Below are 21,813 nucleotides of genomic sequence, written 5' to 3'. Positions count from 1 at the left end.
CTCTTAGCATCCATCAGGCCTTGTACACTGTAGGTACTTAATAAATGATTCTGAATGAAATTGGATTGCTGGAGTCAACATGGTTAAAAACCATACTAGAATCACTAAAATATGATACCAGTCAGCAGAATCCATTTAATACACTTCCAAAGTCAATGAACATCCAACCAAATCTTTAACTTCGCTCCAGAGTTGACCTCACAAGGCAATCTAGTGATTATAGGACTTTGGAGATTCAACTAGAAAAAAACAACTGATTTTACAGAAAATGAAACCAAGGGGCAAGCGAGGTGACTCAGTGGATGGTAAGTCATGCCTAGAGACAGGAGGACCTGGGATCAAATCTGGCATCAAATATTTTAGCTGTGTGACCCTAGGTCAGTCACTTAATCCTGATTGCCTAGCCCTTACTGCTCTTCTGCCTTCAAACTAATACTAATACTTAGGATTGATTTTAAGACAGAAGGTAAGAGTATTTTTTTAAAAATAAAGAATATTGTCACAAAAGCTAAAGGAGAGAATATTCAGAAGGAGAAAGTAACCAACAGTATCAAATGTTCCAGAGACCAAGAAGAAGAATTGTGAAAAACAGTCATTAGATTTTATAAGATCAACTGGTTGCTTTGAGGAAGGCAGTTTCAGCTGAATGATGAGAGCAGAAGCCAGGTTACAGAGGCTTTTGAAGGGAGTAAGAACACATAGTAAGTCAGTGGAAAGAACTAAATACCAAACAGTCAAAAAGATCAAATGGGACCTGAATCAAGAGATACAAGAAGTCCCCCCCAACCCACTCCTTCCTGGAGGTATGCACATTTTTCCCTCACTGGAAATTCCCAATACCAACAAAATCAAAGTGTAATCCAGAATAAACCTCCCAAAATAGAAAATTTCAAATAAAACCTACAATTTTTGATGTATTGAGCAGTGATGCTGATTTTTTTTCCCTTTCTAAAAAAACACTTTATTATACAAGATGGGAGGTAGTTTTGGGGGGAAGACATACATGGGATAACTTCAATGATGTAAGAAACAGAAGTGAGGTACCGTCTTGCACCCAATAGCCTGGCTAAAATGACAGAGGAGAGAAATGACAAATGCTGGAGGGGATGTGGAAAACCTGGAATACTAATATGCTGTTGGTGAAATTGTGAACTGATCCAATCATTTTTGGAGGGCAATTTGGAATCAAGCCTGAAGTGTTATAAAATTGTGTCTACCCTTTGACCCAGCAATGCCACTATCGGGTCTGTTTTCCAAGGTGATGCGGGGAAAAGAAAAAGAATTTCTATGACACTAAACTATTTCTAGAGGTGCTCTTTGTAGTGGCAAAAAAAAAAATGGAAATTGAAGAGATGCCCATCAACTGGGGAATACTAGAGCTCCATAAGAAGTGACAAAAAACATGCAAAAAAAAATGGAAAGCCTTGCATAAAATATGGAGTGAAGTGAGCAGAACCAAGAGATTACATACAGTAACAGCAATATTGTTGGAAAAGTAACTGTAAACGATTAAGCTATTTGGAGTAACACAAGCATTCAGATCAGTGATGAAAAACAGGAAGGAAAATGCTATCGACCCCTAGAGAAGGAATTGATCTATGGAACTATGTATTATATGATTCCACATGTAACTCTGTATCAAATATGTTGGCCTTCTCTAATGTGGGATTGAGGTAGAGACACCTCAGAACTCAAAATGTAACAACAAAATTTTTCTAAAGTCTAGTTTGTTTTAGTTTTTATATTTTTTCCTAGTAACAGGTAAAAATAATTTTTTTAAAGCCCTTAGCTTCTTAGAATTAAGTATTATTCCAAGCCAGAAGAAGGGGTAAGGGCTAGGCAATTAGGGTTAAATGACATACCCAGGATCACACAGCTAGGGAGTATCTGAGTATTGATTTGAACCCAGATCTGGTTCTCTATCCACTGAGCCACCTATCTGCCTCTAAAAACAAATTTTTAACATGTGTTGGGTTTGTAGGGTTGGGGTGGGGAGATTCACTGTGAGTTCCAAATTCTCTCCCTTGCTCCCTTTCTCCTCTCCTTGAGCGAGTAAGCAATCTGGTAAAGATAAATAAAAAGTTATTTTTTTACAAAAGAAATGAATGAGAAGAGGAAATGGCATTAGGCTGAGAAGCAGAGCAGAGATAGATAAGGGACAGAGGGCAGTGGTAGGAGAAGCCCAAATACACAGATCGCAATCTTTCTCCAATTTAACCTTCCTCAGTCTCAAAGATATTGAGTAACTTGCTTGTGGTCACATCAGAGATAGGCTTTGAACCTCAGACTTCCTGATTCAAAGTTCAGAACCCTTTTCTCTGGACTTGGCAAACTGAAACAAAGGGTTAACTGTTTTCTATGAGATGGTCAAAAACAAACAAGATAAAAAAAAAGAAGAAGAAAACCCAGAAGATGATTCTCCAGAACAGTATGTACCAGGCCAACTAGCTGGTTCAGTGGATAGATCTTAGAGCTGGAATCAGGACAACGCAAGTTCAAAAGAGACCTCATTTCTACTCATTCCCAATGTGTGGCCCTGGGCAAGTCAATTCACCTTTATCTTCCTCAGTTTCCCTTCATGGGGAAAATAATAATGGCCCCCTCCCAAATTAGGCTCCAATGAGATAGTATTTGTAAAACACTTTGCAAACCCTAAAGGTATGTGGATAGAAATAGTGCTATCATTACTGTTATTATTGTGATTTGGAAGAGCTAAAGAAATGCAGGCACACACCTCCACAGAGCCTGACAGATTTGTAATCCATAACCATGAAGGAAGTGCCCAAGCAGATGAGCTCAGAGTTTTCACTAAAGCACTTTTAACAAAGTTTCAAATGTGTCAACTCAACTCAACTCAACCAACGTGCCCTTTCATTAACTGGAAGAACCTCCAAAAACATGACCTAATGATAATTTATTCTTAACATCAAAGGTTAGAGTTTCCACAGAATAAAAGCTTTTAAAGGTCTTTCCCTCTCAGTCTCCCCCCCACCTCTTTTTTTTTTTTTAAGGAAGAATTAAACCTTTCAAGTCAAGGACATAATCCAATACACGTCAAAAGTTGAGTCTCTGGAGTTACAGATTCAGATACAGATACAGAAATAGCATTAGACACCGACCTAGATAGGGTAAGCTTTCTCTTGATGAATACCAAATTTGAAGGAACCATAGGGGTGCTCAAAAGAAACACATGCTCCTGGAGGCCCAAAGAGTGGTTCTGAACACAGAACCCCAGAGGCCATCTTTTCCGATCCATATCGTACAAGTATCCCTTTAATGCATGTTTAGCCATTTTTCAGTCATGTCAGACTTTTCATGATCCCATTTGGAGTTTTCCTCACAAAGATACCGGAGTGCTTTGCCATTTTCTTCTCCATTTACACATAAAGAAACTGAGGTAAACAGTTAAGTGACTTGTTCAAGATTGCATAGCTAATAAGTGTCTGAGGCCAGATTTGAACCTGGGAACTAAGTCTTTCTGACTTCAGACTTGGCATCTCCAACAACTGGGCATCTGATCCTTTCCTTGAAGATCCTCAATGAGAGGGAATCTACCAGCTCTGGAGACACTCCACTCCTTCAAGAAACCTCTAATTCTTGGAAAGTTTTTTCCTGACATTCAATCAAGCCAGAAGGATGTCTATTCTCCACTTTGGCTATAAAGCGTCCTAGGACACTTCCCCAGTAGGCTCAGGGTGTGCTGGCTCTGACTCATTGCCCTGGGGGGTTTATTTGGAGTTTTCCAGTTCGGAAGACTTTGTTTATTTGATTTCATCGCCATTGGGAATTACTAACAAGGACATTCTCTACATTTGGAGGTCAGCTCCTAACAGCAACTTATGGACTTAAAAGAGAATTTCCTGGAGCATTGATGGAAAGGTTAAGTGACAGACAGTGTGTGTCAGAGATGAGACTTGAACCTAAGTCTTCCTGGCCCCAAAGCCAGCTCTCTATCTACTATAAACTTTTTTCAATTGTAGTTAAACAAAATTTTGAGGAAGGAGCAACTAGATGGCTCAGTGGATAGACAGACTCAGGAGGTCCTGGGTTTAAATCTGGACTCAGACACTTTCTAGCTGTGACCCTGGCAAGTCACTTAACCCCCACTGCCTAGCCAATTCTTCTATCTTAGAACCAATACACAGTATTCATTCTAAGATGGAAGTTAAGGGTTAATAAAATAATAATAGGGCCATAATTCTAAAGCTGGAAAGGACCTCATAGGTCATCTAGCTCAGCCCCTCATTTTACAGAAGAAATTGTTCTAAAATGATCACCCTAATGCAAATATCAATAATATGGAAATATTATTGCTAAACCCAGTGGAATCATGCGTCGGCTATGGGAGGCAGTTGGGGGGAGGCGAGGAAAAGAACATGACTTTTGTAATCCTGGAAAAATACTATAAATTAATCAATTAAATAAAATTAAAATTAAAGAGGTTAAATGGTCACACAGGCATTAAGAAGAGGAGACAGAATTTGAACTCAGGTTTGGGACTCAGTACTTTTTCCATTGTAATATGTTTGAAAGAAGCTGATACAGATATACAGTCTAGAATCAGGAACACCGGAGTCCAAATCCTACCTCAAGGCACTTCTCAACAGGACAAACCACAGGACCTCAGTTTGCCTCAACTGTAAAATAGATGAAACAGTAGGAAAACATCTTCCAGAATTCAAATGCAGCCTCAGACACTTACTAGCCAAGTGACCCTGGACAAGTCACTTAACCTGGTTTGCCTCAGTTCCTCTCTATAAAATGATCTGGAGAAGGAAACAGCGAACTACTCCAGTAGCTTTGCCAAGGAAAGCCCAAATGAGGGTCAAGAAGAATCAGACACAACTGGGAAACGACTAAATGCTACTTAGAAGGATTTTTGTGAGGATTAAATGAGGCAGTCCTTTAAATGCTTATTTTCCTTCTTCCTTCCCAACTAGCACAGTACTGTAGAAATGACTAGAAGAATAGGAATTTCCTTAAAAGAGAATTCTTAAGATCTTCCCGAAACACCCACTTATTGTGCCCAGATTTTGAGAAAGCAGAACTACAGCTGTGGGGTGTTAAAGGTCATGTTGCAAAAGGAGAACAAATTGGGTAAGGAGGAGACCAAGTCACGGAGGGAAACTTCATTCTCAAGCAACACTGAAATAAAATCCTGGTTTAGACACAGTTGTCTTAATGGAGAAGGGTTCTCTTTAATGTTACCCTTCCCTAAACTTTTTTTTAAAATAAGTTCTTTTGATTTGACCTAACAATCATTCCTGGAAATATGGTTCCCTCCCCCTCTCCCAGAATGAACCTTTCTTTTTAACAACGAAGCCTCAAAATGGCTCATGTGACAGTTTTCTTTCCCAGAAGCCTCCCACTTCTCTGCCTGAGAAGGGGCTGCTGGCCCTTAAACTTTTCAACAATTACCAAGAATTTTTTTTCAATAATCCCCTACAGAAATTCATATTGGAAAAGACCACTGTTACACTCCTGTGAGCCCTAAGAAGTAATGAAGAATTGTAACCCTTTCTTGAAAGTATTCAGTGTTGTTTCCATAAAAAATCCATATCAATTTTGATTTTTTGGTGGTCCTCTTGGAACAGCTCCCCAGATTGGAATGAGGTAGGTCGTCAGCAGGAGAACAGAAGAGAGCGAGCCAAACTATAGAAAAATGAGAGGGACCTGCAGAACCCCAAAACAAAAGACTTCCAACAAAAAGATCAACTGGAAAAGAAAGCTGAAAGCCCAATTCTTGACTTCAGTAGGATCATAGGAGGACAAAAGGGAAACTTCTTACCTCTGGGATCAAATAGAAAATGTTGGCATTCACAGTCCTTTAGATCCAGGATTCTCCAGTCTTGTTACACTTTCTCTTTCCCTGACTATGCCTCCCAAACCCCACCACATAGCAGAATGATCCCATGACTTGAGCCTACTAGATATTCTCCTCTGGAAAAAGACACTCCCAATATTCACAGCTCCAGGAATTTTCACTGATAGTGCCTGCCTCCAGATCACTGCCTCTGGGCTTGTCTCAAGACCCTTCTTTCCCAATCCCTCCTGATTTTAATACCTTCCAGCTAAAATCCCACCTTCCATTGAAATCCTTTCCCATCACTCTGAATTCTAGGGTCATCCTTTGGTTGATTATCTCCAAGGTTCTCAGTCTATAGTTTGTCCTTAGTGGTTGGCTGCCTTCCCCCATTAGATTGTAAACTCTAGGAGGGCAGAAATTGTCTTTTATCTTTCTTAGTATCCCCAGTGTCCTAGCACACAATAGGTGTTCAAGAATTTTTCTTTCTTTCTTTTTTTTTATTTAAAGCTCTTCTCTTCTGTCTTAGTTTCAAGACAAAAGAGCAATAAGGGCTAGGCAATAGGAGTTGTAACTTGCTCAAGGTCACACAACTAGGAAATGTCTAGGGACACATTTGAACCCAAGACCCCAGACTCTCTATCCACTGAACAACCTTGCTGTCTCAGTCAATGTTTATTGGCCCACAACAGGGACAATGGAAAAAGAACTGAGCTATATTCTGATAATCACTGTCAATGTGACCTTGGACTACACTTAATTTCCCTTGGCCTCAGTTTCTTCATCTGTGCAATGAGAGCTTTGGCCTAGATGTCCTCCAAGGCTCCTTTTGGCCCTAAATCTGTGGTTTAAAAACCTCTTCTCTAGACTCTAAATGAACACTCTAATGCAAATATTATCAACAAAGCAATGGGTTCAAATCAAGAAAACATGTAATGCCCAGTGGATTTACGCGTTGGCTATGGGGGGGTGGGGGGAGGAAAAGAAAATGATCTATGTCTTTAATGAATAATGCTTGGAAATGATCAAATAAAATATATTAAAAAAAAAAAAAAAACCTCTTCTCTAGCTGGAAGAAGAGATGAGGCAAGACTCAGGAAGTCTATTTACTTAGTTTGATGATCTTTCCAGAGAAGTAGCAGAAACAGACCTCCACCTTTCTGTTTTAATTCTCTGCTTGATTTTTTTAATTGACTGAAGAGATTAGTTTGACTGTAGTTTAAAAAAATTTGTTGAGTCTCTTTTTTGCCTGGTATTCCTCCTTATTTTCTCATTGTTACCATGTTAAATTTTCTATCACAATCAAAAGTTGTTACAAATACTCTGGTTCTCAAGCAAGAAGGAAGCTGAGGGAGGAAGAGGCCAGAGAAGCCTAGGACAAACAGAATGGGCATTTGCCTGTTTTCAGATACTGGGTAGGGAGGAAAAGCCTGCCTCTAGGGCCATCCCTGGCTAAAAGGGCAATGGTCTGGAGAGCTAAGACCATTTTAGAAAAAGCTTGAGCTGAATGACCTGGTTTAGGGAGGGTTTACTAAAAGCAAAAGACTTGACTTTAAAAGGTTTCTTACAATAGTTTTTGAGGCATGGGATAGTTTTCTGCATGCTTTTTCATTAAAAAGAAAAGCAAAATCTCAGGGAAGGTTTGGCACCCATTGACAGGCCCCCTCTCCTACCCCTCCAAGCTTTGAGAGTCAAGTGAGGTCATTCCTTTGAAGCTGGAAGCCAGTTTCAGAGGGGAAGGGACCATCAAAGTGAACTAGTCCCTTACTTTCCAAAAGCGGAAACTGAGGTCAAGTGAAATGGTCAAATGACAATAGGCAAATGCATTTATTAAAGGTTTACAAAATGTCAGGCACTCTTGCTAAGATCTAGGGAAACAAAGGCAAAAGATAGTCCCTCCTCTCAAGGAGCATAATGAAGAAACCTGACTTTCTAGAACTTGAGCTGTTTGGTCAGAGAATTCTCAGGGTGGAAAGGGAACTGCAGAAAGAAATCATAGGATCAATTGTCTCCCTTTTGAAGGACTGTGCCAAATCAGGCAAAGGCGTGATTACTTTCTATCTAAGGACTCCTATCCAAAGTAATTTATGTTAAAATCCATCTTGGTAGAAAGGGAGGTTACTTGATCAAATTACTTTTCAGTGTTTCTTCTTTTAAAAAAAATAGTGGAGGGAAAAAAATTTCCCTGAATACGTAGATAATTATTTGGGCTGATGGAAAGGTGCTAAAGGGTAATATATGGAGCTAACCTTCTTGGAATTCAATTAAATTCACTTCATCATAAATGAGCATTGGTCTTTTCAGCTCATTTCAACCTACAAGAATTGTTTAAGCACTTAATCTGGGCCAGGGGGATGCAAAGATGGAAGCCAGATAGTTTCTGCCCTCAAAGAGTCTACACTTCTAACATACATATGCATACCTAACAGTTCTATTCATGGGGCATCACAGTGGATGGGTCTGAAATCAGAAAGATTCATCTTCTTGAGTTCAAATCTAGCCTTAGACACTTATCATCTGGGTAACCCTAAGCAAGTCACATAAACCCTGTTTGCCCCAGTTTCATCATCTGCAAAATGAACTGGAGAAGGAAATGGCAAATTACTCCAGTATCTTTGACTAGAAAACCCCAAATAGAGTCAGTTAGAGGGGACAGCTGGAGGTCCTGGGTTCAAATCTGGCCTCAGACACTTCCCAACTGTGGGAAGTCACTTAACCCCCATTGCCAAGCCCTTACCATTCTTATGCCTTGGAACCAATACACAGTATTGATTCCAAGACAGAAGGTAAGGTTGTTTTTTTTTTAAATAGGGTCAGTTAGTGTTGGACATGACTGAAAAATGGCTGAATAAAGCACTTACTAAGCACCTATCATTCACTAGGCTGTACCATCAATGAGCTGATAGTCTACTTAATAGCTATGAAGTGAAGCAACTTAGTAGCACAGAGGACAGGGTGCCAGGCTAGAGAGGGGAGGTCCTGGGTTCCAGTCTGGCCTCAGATACTTCCTCAATGTGTGACCCTAAACAAGTCACTTAACTGCAATTGCCTAACCCATAATTCTAAGATAGAAGGCAAGGGTTTAAAAAAAAAATTAAGGCAGCTAGGTAGCTCAGCGGATTGAGAGCCAGACTGAAGAGGGGAGGTCCTGGGTTCAAATGTGCCTTCAGACACTTCTTGGCTGTGTGATCCTGGGAAATTCATTTAACCTCCATTACCCTTACCATTCTTCTGTCTTGGAACCAATGCACAGTATTGATTCTAAGACACAAGGTAAGAGTTGTATATTTTTTTAATAAAAATAATTAAAATTAAAAAATAAAATCAGTCAAATCATCAGTTATTTATTAAGCCCTTACTAGTTAGTGCCTGGGACTGTGCTTAGCACTGGGCATACAAAGGCAAAAACAGCCACCATTCTCAATTAACCAGTCTAATGGCATGCAAACCAGTTTGTACCCATCACCAGAAGGAAGGTTTTAGGTTTTTAGGGAATATGAAATGCTTATTTTCTCCCTCCTTAGAATTTCTGCCCTCTCTGGTGGGCATTCGATATATTTATAATACTGCAGGTCTGTTCTGGGGTGGAGGGGGACAGGGAAGTCTCAGAATATTATTTAAAGTAAGTCTTAACAACTGGGCACTGTATTTGCTCTGGGAGGAAGGAGGGAGAGAACATATGTATGTTTACATACACAACCTTCTGTCTGCCTAAGCTGCCAAAAGAGCCCTTTTATAGAGCTGAACTATGTACTCTCTCATAAAGAACAGGAGGAAGAGGAGGACTTGGGCAGATCCTGCCTGGTGGCACTGTCTGTATCTCTTCCCCAAGAGAGGGAATTGGGGTTAGCCAAAAGAAAACGGGCCAACTTCATGAAAGACCATGTGTTCCATTGGGGAAAGCTAGGATTCAGTCGTCTAGGAGGCACAAAGTGAGGAAGACGCAGGAGAACTTCCAGAACCATGGAGTGACCCACTAAATGAACGTTTAAGAAACAAAAACAAACGGAGCAGAAACCGGACAAAGGAGCCTGAGAAAAGAGGTTCACCTGGGGAGGGCCAGCTGGGAAACTCTAGATCCGTGTCACTTGCCTAAACGATGAGATCAGGCAGCCAGAGTTTTATCCTTTTGATTTCAAAACTTTCCAAGGCTCGGGCATTCTGACAAGTAGGATACTTGGGGCGGAGGGACGGACGCACAGGCAGGCAGGCACACACGCACGCACGCACTGCTGATTTGCCCACCAGCTTTCAAAGAGTGAAACACGCGGGAGGAAGGAACCCATCCTTCTTGGCTCACCTATTACCCTCGCCCCCAGGACGGATCCCTGGGAGCCAGGCCCTAGAAGCTCTCAAGAGCCAAGGGGTGGAGTTGGATAGAGGATGAGGGGCGGCCCAGAAGCCTGGAGGCCCAAATATTCGGACTGAACCCTGGCTCAATGGCGTCTCTGTGCCCCTAACCCGCAGGGGTGGGGAGTGTAAATACTGGTTTCCGCCCCAGGCTGTAATTGATCATCTCGCTCTCCTTCCGCTGCGGCAGCTGCTGAAGTAGGGGCGCCGGAGGGAGAGGACCCCGGGCCCCGCAGTGAATTGGAGAGACTTTGAAAGTTTCTCCAGTCACGTGACAGGCCAGCCAGAGTCCAAGAACTTCAGAAGACTAGGAAATCGGGGAAAAGGGCAGGTAGAAAGGGGATGAGGGCAATCCTCGGCTGGACTGAAGAAATTGGGGAAAACGGGGGACTGGGGAAGATGGCAAGGGGCAGACGGAAGAGAGATAGAGAAAGCAGGTGGGAGAACCCAGGTGAGAAGTTAAGGGCTCTGAGGTCTGATTGGGGAGCGGGGGCTGTCAACTCTTCAGTGAAGAGTGACTCCCCTCCTTACTAAGCCTGTGGACCACACTGCACCCTTATCCCCCAGTATCCCCTAACCCGAGGCTCCGCTGTGTGCCACTGACCTGTTGCTGGTTCCCCAGGAGTTACTTTTAGGGGAAAATCTCACCGGCAAATCCATCGCGTCTGGCCCGCAAGTCAGCGAGCGGCAGTGCTGAGACATAGGGTGGTGGAGGTGAAGTTAAAGGAGGAGAAAGAGGCGGAGAGAGGAGCCACAGGAAGAGGAAGGCACGACCCAGCTTAAGCAGACAACTAAACTAGCAGGTGTCACGTGAAGGCCCCTCCGGCGAAGTAGAGAGCCTGAGAAGTATTTCACCTGTCCTCCTCCCAACTCCGGGTGTCTCTGCGGGTGGTGAAGGCTAGCTGGGGGACGGTCCTCCTCTCGGAGGAGGGGAATGGGGAAGGAAGGAAAGGGGTGGGGAGAGACAGCTGGGCGGGACAGCTGTCCAGCCGCTTCTCAAATTTTCTCTAGAAGTGAAGTTTTGTAAAAAGCGCTTGGCACTCAAGAAAAGTGCCTGAGGCAGCTTTCCCGAGGCTGGCAGCTCCTCTTCGCCAGTAGCCTGCCCAGTCCACAGCAGTTACGTCTTGTAGTCTACCTTCCTCCCCAGGTTTCACCTGGCCCCTGAGCTGTCAGTGCCAGCAGCCTCAGTCAGGGACAGTTTCAAGCCACCAGCCCTTAGCCCAAGAAATGCACAATCCAAATATACTAGAGGGATTGGGGCTATCTCAGGTAGCTTGGAATGCCACTCCAGAGCAGATAGTAACGCATTTTACCCAGGTTCATTACTCCCTCCAAGTAGTCTGGTGGAAAAAGTGTTAGCTATAGCGTTCTAGAGGATCTGGGTTCAAATTCTACTCTCTCCACCTGTGTAACCTTGGGCAAATCACTTTTTAGCCCAGTTTCCTTTTCTATAAAATGAAGACATTATTAGATGAAAGATGTCAAACATACGTCCCCAACACTCCCAAGAACAGGAAGAAACAGAATAAAGTGTAACTGGGAAATATTTAGCAAAATAAATAAAACTACAAGAAAATGAAACATATAGATGATTTTTCTAGGTGAATATGTGGCCTGCAGGTAGGTATTTCTATGTAGAGTAAGGGGCCTGTTTCTATTTGAGTTTGACATCTCCACTAGTTGACCTCTAAGGCTCTGGTCAGTTTTTTTTTTTTTAACCCTTCTGTCTTGGAATCAATACTATGTATACGTGTGTATATGTGTAAACAAAATAGACACTATGTGTGGGTTCCAAGGCAGAAGAGTAGTAAGGGCTAAGCAATGGGGGTTAAATGACTTGCCCAGGGTCACAGAGCTGGGAAGGGTCTGAGGCCATATTTGAACCTAGGACCTCCTGTCTCTATCTGGTAAGCTTTTAATGTATGAAGATACTCTTCTTATTCCTATTTTAATCTGTCAGACTGTAGTGATTCTGTTCTCTAAGGAAACATTTTTTTTAATTTAAAACCCTTACCTTCTTTCTTAGAATCAATACTAAGTATGGATTTCAAGTCAGAAGAGCAGTAAGAGCTAGGCAATTGGGGTTAAGTGATTTGCTCCTCAGGGTCACACAGCTAGGAAGTATCTGAGGCCAGATTTGATCTCAGGACTTCTCATCTCTAGGCTCAGTTCTCTTATCTACTGAGCCACCTATCTGCCCCTGTGAGCTCATTCTGATTCTGGTATGGGTTAGGCTGGATGTTGACACCTAACTCTGGTATTCTGCCAATTAGAAGAAGAAGAATAACTTTCGTTTATGGAATACTTTAATGTTTGCAAAGCACTTTACAGATACCTCATTTTATCTCTACAACAACCCTGAGAAGTAGATGCTATTATTATCCTCATTTTATAGATGAGACACAGATTAAGTTACTTGTCTAGGACGACACAGCTAATATGTGTCAGGGAAAGAGAACTGGAACTCAAAACTATCCAGAAGAGAAATTGATTTCCTATAGTAGCTGATGACTTCCCCTATTTTAAAAAATGATCATTTATCAAGTATCAATCAATAAGTATTGACTAAGGGCCTACTTTATGCCAGGGACCGTGCTAGAGGCATGTTCTTGTTTAGACGTGTATTGGACCAAAGAGCCTCTGAGGTCCCTTTGAACTCTGTTTTTATGAATTTATATTTTTAATGATAAATTACAATCCCCATATCAAATGGTTTGTTCCTTCCTTGGCATAATATAAAAGCTCAGCCTTGAACACACATGATATTGCCTTTGCAGGAGGCAAATGAATCCCTGACCCACAATTAGAGTTATGGCTGTTCTCAATAGTAAAAAGTTCAAAAGTTTCAAGTCATTTCATTCCAGTTTCAGGGTCTCGGTTCACAGTTATCTGTGAAATGTTGGGGCTGAATGAAATGATCTCTAAAGTCCCTTCTAGTCACTAAATCCGATTTAGAAACAAATTCAAGTTTGACATTAGGCAAGAGAACTTCTTTAACATTAGTAAAGTAAAACAGGAGACTCTTGGAAAAACTGGATCCCTTCCTTTGAGAGATGAGGTGAAAAATGACAGCTTGTAAATATCTAAAACTCAGCACAGCCAAAATAGAAGTTTGGGTTCAAAATAGAAGATTGGGTTCCTCCAAAGTCTTCTTCACTTCCCCATTTCTGGGTTCATTTCTGGTGTCAACGTGGAAATCTAGAAATCCCCAGTTTATTTAGTTGGGAAGTAGACACCCCAGGTTTTGAACTTGTCACAGGAGATTTTCCCCCTGAGGGAAGGTCCCACTTCACCAGACAATGGACATCCACTTCAGGGGGAAGTAGACCCAATCCGAAGTCAAGGAGCTCTTTTGTCTCCAGAAGCCTTTCCCAATATATCACACCCTCCTTCTCCTTCAGAGGATCAAACTCAGGATCTTCAGCTTTCAAGACTGATGGGCTACCTACTGCACCAAAGCTGACATGAATATCTATTATCTGGTGAAGTGGGACCTTTCCTTAGGGGGAAAACTCTACTGTGACAAGGTCAAAACCTGGGGTTTCTACTTTCAAACTAAATAAACTGCAGACTTTTAGATTTCCACGTTGACACTGACAAGGGCATCACCATCCTCCTAGTCAACCAGACTTACAATCAAGGTGGCATCCTGAGCAACTGACTCTCACTCCCTCTCATTCACAATCTGATGCCAAGTCCTGTCCATTCTACCTTCATAACCTCTCTCAAATTTCCCCCCTTCTCTCCTCTGACAAGACAACCACCCCTCATCACCTCATGCCTGGATTATTAACATCTAGTTGGTATCTCTGTCTCAAGTCTCTCCCTATCCAATTGACTCTAGTCCATCCTTCACTCAGCTATCAAAATTGACTTTATTAAAGCATCAAATCTGATCAAGGCACCTCTCTATTCAATAAACATCAGTGACTCCCTATTACCCCCAAGATGAAATATAAAATACTTTTTGGCTTTTAAAGCCCTTATTAACATAATCCTTTTAGGGAGGAGCTAGGTGTCTCAGTGGATTGAGAGTCAGGCCTGGAGATAAGAGATCCTGGGTTCAAATCTTACCTCAAACACTTCCTAGCTATGTAACCCTGGGCAAGTCACTTAACCCCCATTGCTTAACCCTTACACTCTTTTGCCTTCAAACCAATATATAGTATTGATTCTATGATAGATGTTTGAAAAAATAGAAAAGAAACCTAGTCCCTTCCTAGCTTTCTAATTGCTAAGAATTTTAGGAAGCAGTGTCATTGACTTCCTTGCTATTCCTCATGTAGGACTCTCCATCGCCAGACTCTGCATTTTCACTGGTTGAAAGTCTCTTCCCACTACATCTCTACCTACTGGCTTCTTTCAAGTCTTAACTAAAGTCCTGCTCTATGCAAAAAGCCTTTCCCAGTCCCTAAACTTCCCTCTAACATTCCCTCTAGTTTCTCCTGTCTAGCTTGGTTGTATATAGTCCTTGATCTTTAGCGTCCCCCATTAGACTGTGAGCCCCTTGAGGGCAGGGACTTTCTTTTGCCTCTCTTTGCTTCTCTAGAGCTTAGCATAGTGCCTGACACTTGGTAGGTGCTTAATAAATGTTCATTGCCCTGTTGATTTGAAGGGATTCCTGTTTAGGCATAGGTTGATGTCTTTTTCTCCTCAGAGGTTCTCTGATTCTGATCTTTATTTAGGGGGGTTGAGAACTGATCCTAAAATCATACAAATTTAAATATCCTCTAGTTCAGTCCCTTCAGTTTAATAATAATAATAATAATCTACCATTCATATAGCACCTACTATGTGCCACACACTCTGCTAAAAGCTTTACAAGTATTATCTCATTTGATCCTCATGATCACCCTTGGAGGTGGAGGCTACTGTTATACCCATTTTACATCTAGGGAAACTGAGAAAGAAACAGGTTAAATAACTTGCCCAGGGTGACACACCTAATAAATGTTCTATTTCAAATTTGAGCCCGGGTCTTCCAGACTCCAGACCTATCTCTATATCCACTATGCTACAAAGCTGCCAAATAAGGAAAGTGAGACTTTTAAAAGAGGGTTGGGTTCTCTTATCTCTCTATCAATCTCCTTCCTTGCCTATCCCAATCCATAGAAATGCTGATTTACTTGTAGGAGGGTTGGGAAGGGACGAGAGAGGAGTAACTTCAGCATGAAGATACCAAGGTTATACACTGCATCCAGGGCCATCAACAGTCATTTTGACTTTTGTCTTATTCTGGATTTCCATAACTCTAAAAGAGGGGGTGAGGCTGATGGCTTCATACAGCTCTGCCTTTCTTAAATCCAACTCAACCTCAGAACCCAAGATGTCACCCTTGTGATGTCATTGGTCTTCAAAAATGAAGAGCAAAACCCATCTCCTCATACAAGTAAATGTAACTCTTGGCAAATATCCCCCCCTGTATGGATTATTGTGGCTACCACACCACTCCTCTAATATCTGGGGAAATTAAAGCAAGACATCTCCTCGTGCTAGAGCCCTGACACCCCAGTTACCATTTACCCAAGCCAAGGCAAAGAGGAAGCTGTGGGGATGGGACTAGCCAGCAGCCCCAAATCTTTATAACTTTTGGCATCAGTGGGAAGAGAGAGAATGAGTTGGATGGAAGAGTTGTTGTAGAGAAAGGTTTAGGGACAGGACTTTTGCCAGTGTAGGAAGCTCCTGGATAAGGAAATTCTTTCTACCAGTGCAGGACATCATTTTCTCTACAACATAAGAATTGATGCCTAGTGAACTAAGTGATATATCCAGGGTCACACAGTTAAACCTAGATCTTATCAATTAAACCTTCATAACATCTCTCATATACCTCACTCCTCTGATACCAACACCATCCCTGGTGCAAGCCCAATGGCTAGACCATTGCAAAAATATTTGTTTGGTCTCTTTGCCTCAAGACTCTCCTCTCTCAAAGCCTTCCTCCACTTAGCTATCAAAAAGACCTTCCTAAAGCCCAGGTCTCATCACTCCCTGCTATGAAATAAACTACAGTGGCTCCCTATTACCTCCAAGCTCAAATATAAAATTCTGTTTGGCTTTTAAAGACTTTTATTAGCTGACCACTTCCTATATCTCCAGACTTCTTATTTATACATTACTCCCTTCTATAGGACAGTGACATTAACATCTTTGTTGTTCCTCATTTAGGATACTTCATCTTCCAACTTGGAATATTTTCAGCGCCTATTCCTTATGCCTGGAATTCTTTTTCTCCTCTCTGCCTTCTGGCTTTTTTCAAGACCCAGCTAAAACTTCATTTATTGCAATACACTTTTCTGTTCTCTTAATGCCTTCTCTCTGAGACACCAGCTTTTCATCCACACTGCCTCAGTGGATAGGAGAAAGAAAAATAAAAGATAACACTATGGGTTTCAAAGGTCTTCAAATGCAGCTGGCTAGCATAGTGAATAGAATGTAGAGTCAGGAAGACTTGATTTGGAAGCCTGATTCAGATGACCCTGGGAAAGTCACTTAATCTCTGTCTGCCTCATTACTCTCATTTGTAAGACATGGTGGAGTCAGGAAGACTTGTGTTCAAATCCAGCCTCAGACCCTTACTAGGTATGAGACCCTGGACAAATCACTTAAACTCATTTGCCTCAGTTTCCTCATCTGCCAAATAAGCTGGAGAAGGAAATGGCAAACCAGTTTAATATCTTCGCCAAGAAAACCTCAAATGGGATCATGAAGAGTCAGAAAAAGCTGAACAACAGTTTAAAATGGAGACTATAAGAGCCCCATTTTCCATGGTTTTTGCAAGAATCAAATGAAATATTTGTAAAGCAATTAGCATAGTGCCTGGCATATAGTTGGCATTATATATCCCAGGTTTTGTTTCTCCTCTTGCCATTTTTCTAATTGGTCCTTGCTGGAGGTTCTGATGGATAGCAAAAATGAGGACTCTATTTAATCGAGAAATCACTAATTCTGTTTTCCTGCTATTGAGAAATCAAAAGTTGAAAACATTTATCTTGATTTTAGGTGAATTAATACTATCATTGTATACAGATTTTGGTTTTTTTTTTTACTTTTAAGCACCTTTAAACATTTCTCATTACCTTGTAACTAAGCTTTAAATCTACATTTTGTCACTGTAAACTATTTTCAATATCTTTTAAAAAAATTTCAGTCCATTATCACCAATATTATCTAATACAGTATTGGAAATGCTAGCAATGGCAATAAGAGAAAAGGAAATTGAAGGAATCAGGCTGGGCAAAGAAACAATAAAGCTATTTCTTTTTGCAGATGATATGATGGTACATATAGAAAATCCTAGAAAATCAACTAAAAAGTTAGTTGAAACTATCAATAATTGTAGCAAAGTAGCAGGATATAAAATAAATCCACATAAACCATTCACATTTTTATACATTACTATATATATATAAAATATATATATTACTATATATTATATATACTAACAAAGGCCTGTGAGAAGAGACAGAAAGAGATATCTTATTTAAAATAACCACAGTCAGAATAAATTACCTGGGAGTACCTGCCAAAACAAACCCAGGAACTACATGAACATAATTATGAAACACTTTTTTTTAAATAAAGTCAGATTTAAATAATTAGAGAAATATTAATTGTTCATGGGTGGGCAGAGCCAATATAATTTAAGTGACAATCCTACCTAAACTAATCTTCTTATTCAATGCCCTCTCACCTAATTTATTAAAGAATTATTTTATTGAACTAGAAAAAAATAGCAAAACTCTTTTGGAAAAACAAAAAAAACCCCAAGAATATCAAATGAATTAATGAAAAATGTAAAGAAAGGATGTCTAGTAGTCCTAGATTTTAAACTATATTATAAAGTAGTAATTATCAAAATTAACTAGTACTGACTAAGACACAGAAAGGTAGATTAGTAGAATAGGACAGACATAGAGCAAACAATAGTAAAAGATTATAGTAATCTTGTATTTGACAAAAGTATAGATCCATTTTGGGGATAAGAACTCAGTATTTGGTAAAAATTGTGGAATTAGAAAGTAGTTTGACAGAAACTAAGTATAGACTGATATCGTACACCATCCCTAAGACAAGATCAAAATAGATACATGATATCAACATAAAAGGAGATATAAGCAAATTAGAAGAACAGAGAACATATAACTCATCAGCTTTCTGAATCAGAGTGGAATTTATGAGTAAACAAGAGATGGAGAGAATTGTGAAATGTAAAATGAATACTTTTGATTCCATTAAATTTAAAAGGTTTTGTATAACTAAAATTAGTATTGTAATAATTAAAATTGGGTGGCCAAATGTAATAATTAAAAATTTTGTTTGACAAAAATAATAATGGTTAAAAAAAGAATTATTGTGGTCGCCATTTATAAAAATTAACTCTTAAGTCACAAGCCTGTTAGTAGCTTTGGTTGCTTTATTACAACAAGGTAGAGATAGTGAAGAGGGAAATGTAGGAAGGTGATAGGGAATTTTGTAGCCTACCACTCTAAGTCTGCTCTGAAGAAATCTAGCTCTCTCCCCTGACAAAGTTCGTGAAAGTCTCTTCAACCCAATTGAGTCACCAAAGCCAAACTCCTTCCCAAAGCAGAGAGCTCCAACCCAGAATGAATCCAACACCAAATCTGTGCAGCACAGAATGCTTCTTCCTCATCAATGCCAAATGTATCTTCAGAAAGTGCCTCGCAGAATGAATTGCAGAAAAAGCTTCCTCTTAGCAGAATTCCTCCTAAAATACCTCCTCAGGAGTCCTTGGGCTGGCTTTTTTATAAGCAGTCTCTCTTACCACTTCACAGGAATCAATCACAAGCTCCCAATTTGCCTGGCACTGCCCATGGGGCAGTGCTTGTGGTCTTTGGAGGGGGTGAACTTTTTCTAGTAAAAGGTTCTTACTAAGTATTAACTAGGGGTACTTTAAGTTCTTTATTTATTAACTTAAACTAGACAAAGGGAATAAAAATTTCCTTTCACAGCATAGCCAAGATTAGTGTGTGTGTGGAGAAATTCATAGACAGTTTCTCAGATAGCAGTCTCATATCCAAAACATATAAGAAAACTTTGTCAAATTTATAAGAATATGAGCCATGCTCCCATTGATAAGTAGGCAAAAAATTGAGGTTTTGAATGAAGAAATTAAAGCCATATAAAAGTGCATGAAAAAATGTTCTAAATCATTACTGATTAGAGAAATACAAATCAAAACAATTCTGAAATGTCATCTCACACCTATCAGATTGATAAAAGGGCAAAAAGACAAATGTTGGAGGGGATGTAGAAAGATGGGGACACTGATACACCGTTGGTGGAACTTGTGAACTGATCCAACCATTTCAGTGAGTAATTTGGAATTATGCCCAGAGAATTATAAAACCTTTAGACCCAGCAATACAATTTCTGGGCCTATTTGCCAAGGAGAGAAGGGGGTAAAGGAAAAGAACTTATATGTTCCAAAATATTTAGAACACTTTTCTTTGTTGTGGCAAAAAACTGGAAACTGAGAAAATGTCCATTGATTGGGGAATGGCTGAACAAATTGTGGCATATGATTGTTATGGAAAACTACTGCACCATAAGAAACAATGATCAGATTCATAAAAAAAAAAATAAAACTTGTTAAAACCTACACAAAATAATGAAGAGTGACATGTATAAAACCAAGAGAATATTATGTACAGCTACAGAATTAAAATTTAAAGAATGATTTGTGAGTGTCCACCTCCAGAGAAAAACTAATAAAGAGAAACATGAAAGGTATAATTTATGTAAGCACATCTTTTTGTCAGGTAATGCCTTCTGTGGTGTAGAAAGAGAAAGGAGGGATTGAGATACCTGGGAATAAATTCTATTAAAAATTTAAAAAAATGAATACAAGGTGAAAACTACATTCAAAATTTTTGTTATTTGCAAATCACAGAATTGCATTTCTTTTTAATGATTCCAATATTTCATTTTATAATGCTATTAATTTCTTTTTCCCAATTACATGTAAAAACAAATTTTAACATTCATTTTTTAAAATTTTGAGTGCCAAATTCCCTCTCTCTCTTACCTCTCCCCTTCCTGAGATGACAAGCAATTTGAAATAAGTACAGTTGTGCAAAACATATTTCCATATTAGTCACGTGAAAGAAAACAGACCAAAAAAAAAAATCCCAAGAAAAAAAGGTTTAAAAAAGAATCCTTCAATCTAAATTCAGATTCTATCAGTTCTTTCTCTGACATCTCTGAATCCTTCAGAATTGTCTTGGATCATTGTATTTCTAAGAAAAGCTAAGTCATTCATAGTTGATCATACAATATTGCTATTACTGTGTACAACTTTCTTCTGGTTCTGTCCATTTCACTTTGTATCAGTTCATATAAGACTTTGCAGGCTTTTCTGAATGCATCTTACTTGGCATTTCTTATAGCACAATAGTATTTCATCACAATCATATACTACAACTTGTTTGGTCATTCCCCAATTGATGTATCCCCTCAGTTAAATCCAATTATTTGCCACCACAAAAAGAGCTGCAGACCTAGTGGTGGTATTGCTAGGTCAAAGGGTATGCACAATTTTATAACTCTTTCAGCAAAGTTCTATATTGCTTTCTAGAATGGTTGAAGACCAGTCCTCACTCCATCAAGAATCCATTACTGTCTCAATTTTCCCAAATCTCCTCCAATAATTGAGCTTTTCCTTTTCGGTCATATTAGTCAATTAGGCATAGGGTAGTACCTCTGAGTTGTTTTAATTTGTAAAACTGTAATTTCTTAATCTCATATCTTGCTGCTTTCAAATTGTGTTTCAAATTGAGGCTGTAGACTTAGTTTTCTTTTTACTCCATTAAATCACTCTTTGCAAATTAGCACAATTTCTTTTTGTTGTTGTTCAATCTTGTCTGATTCATGAACCCTCTTGGGATTTTCTTGCAAAGATAGTAGAGTGGTTTGCCATTTCCTTTATTTGACAGATGAGGAAACTGAGGCAAACAGGGTTAAGTGACTTGCTCGGGGTCCCAAGGCTAATTAAGAGTCTGAGGCTGCATTTGAAGTCAGGTCTTTCTGACTCCAGATTTGGCACTCTCTCCACTGCACCACCTATATGGCTCAAACTCACACAAACTTTGCTACAGGTGAAAAGAGCTCAAACCTTCACAGTTACAGATACCTTCTCATTTTGCCATGTAAAACATTTCTAATTTGGTCTCAGAACTCAAAAAAAGCATGGTTTGTCCTAATTTCTTTTTTTCTCCTCCCTCTGAGTATCCTTCAGATCCCAACTAAAATCCCATCATCTACTTGAAGCCTTCCCAACTCTTCATAATTCTATGGCCTTTCCTCTGTTAATTATTTCTTATTAATCCTGTGTAAAGCTTATTTGTACATAATCATTTTCTTATTGTCTTCCCCCATTAGATTTTGAGCTCCTTGAAGGCAGGATATTCAGTGAATGAATGAATGAATGAATGAGTGAATGAATAAATGAATGAATGGGCAAATTCCCTTGATGCCTCAACTCTGGAAGTTGAGAAATTTATTAAGAAATCTGCATTGGATTTCCACTGAGCAGTAAGGCAGAAAACTAATCCAAATCTCTGTTGCTTTTTTTGGTCACTGATAGATGAAGTGACCATCATGAAATGTCTAACAGATCATGCCACTAATTTAAAATGCCT

General features: G+C 39.8%; 1 protein-coding gene across 3 annotated transcripts in view; it reads right to left on the bottom strand.

Moving 5' to 3' along the window:
- MCOLN2 (mucolipin TRP cation channel 2) overlaps nucleotides 1-11,071 on the bottom strand; it is a 92,000-nt gene extending 80,929 nt beyond the window's left edge. Inside the window, exon 1 of one of the 3 annotated variants that reach the window (XM_056815404.1) lies at nucleotides 10,758-11,071. In XM_056815404.1, the coding sequence (XP_056671382.1) occupies nucleotides 10,758-10,855 (98 nt within the window). In that variant the 5' untranslated portion in view covers nucleotides 10,856-11,071. Of the gene's footprint in view, nucleotides 1-5,788; nucleotides 9,067-10,757 lie in introns of those variants that run through there. The other 2 variants (XM_056815406.1, XM_056815405.1) reach the window with 2 other exon arrangements.
- Between the last annotated feature and the right edge of the window lie 10,742 nt (nucleotides 11,072-21,813).

The sequence above is a fragment of the Monodelphis domestica genome, chromosome 2, assembly GCF_027887165.1.
Source record: "Monodelphis domestica isolate mMonDom1 chromosome 2, mMonDom1.pri, whole genome shotgun sequence".
NCBI classification, from domain to species: Eukaryota; Metazoa; Chordata; class Mammalia; order Didelphimorphia; family Didelphidae; genus Monodelphis; species Monodelphis domestica.
The sequence above is the reverse complement of the archived record's forward strand: the minus strand, read 5'-3'. Positions and strand labels throughout refer to the sequence as shown.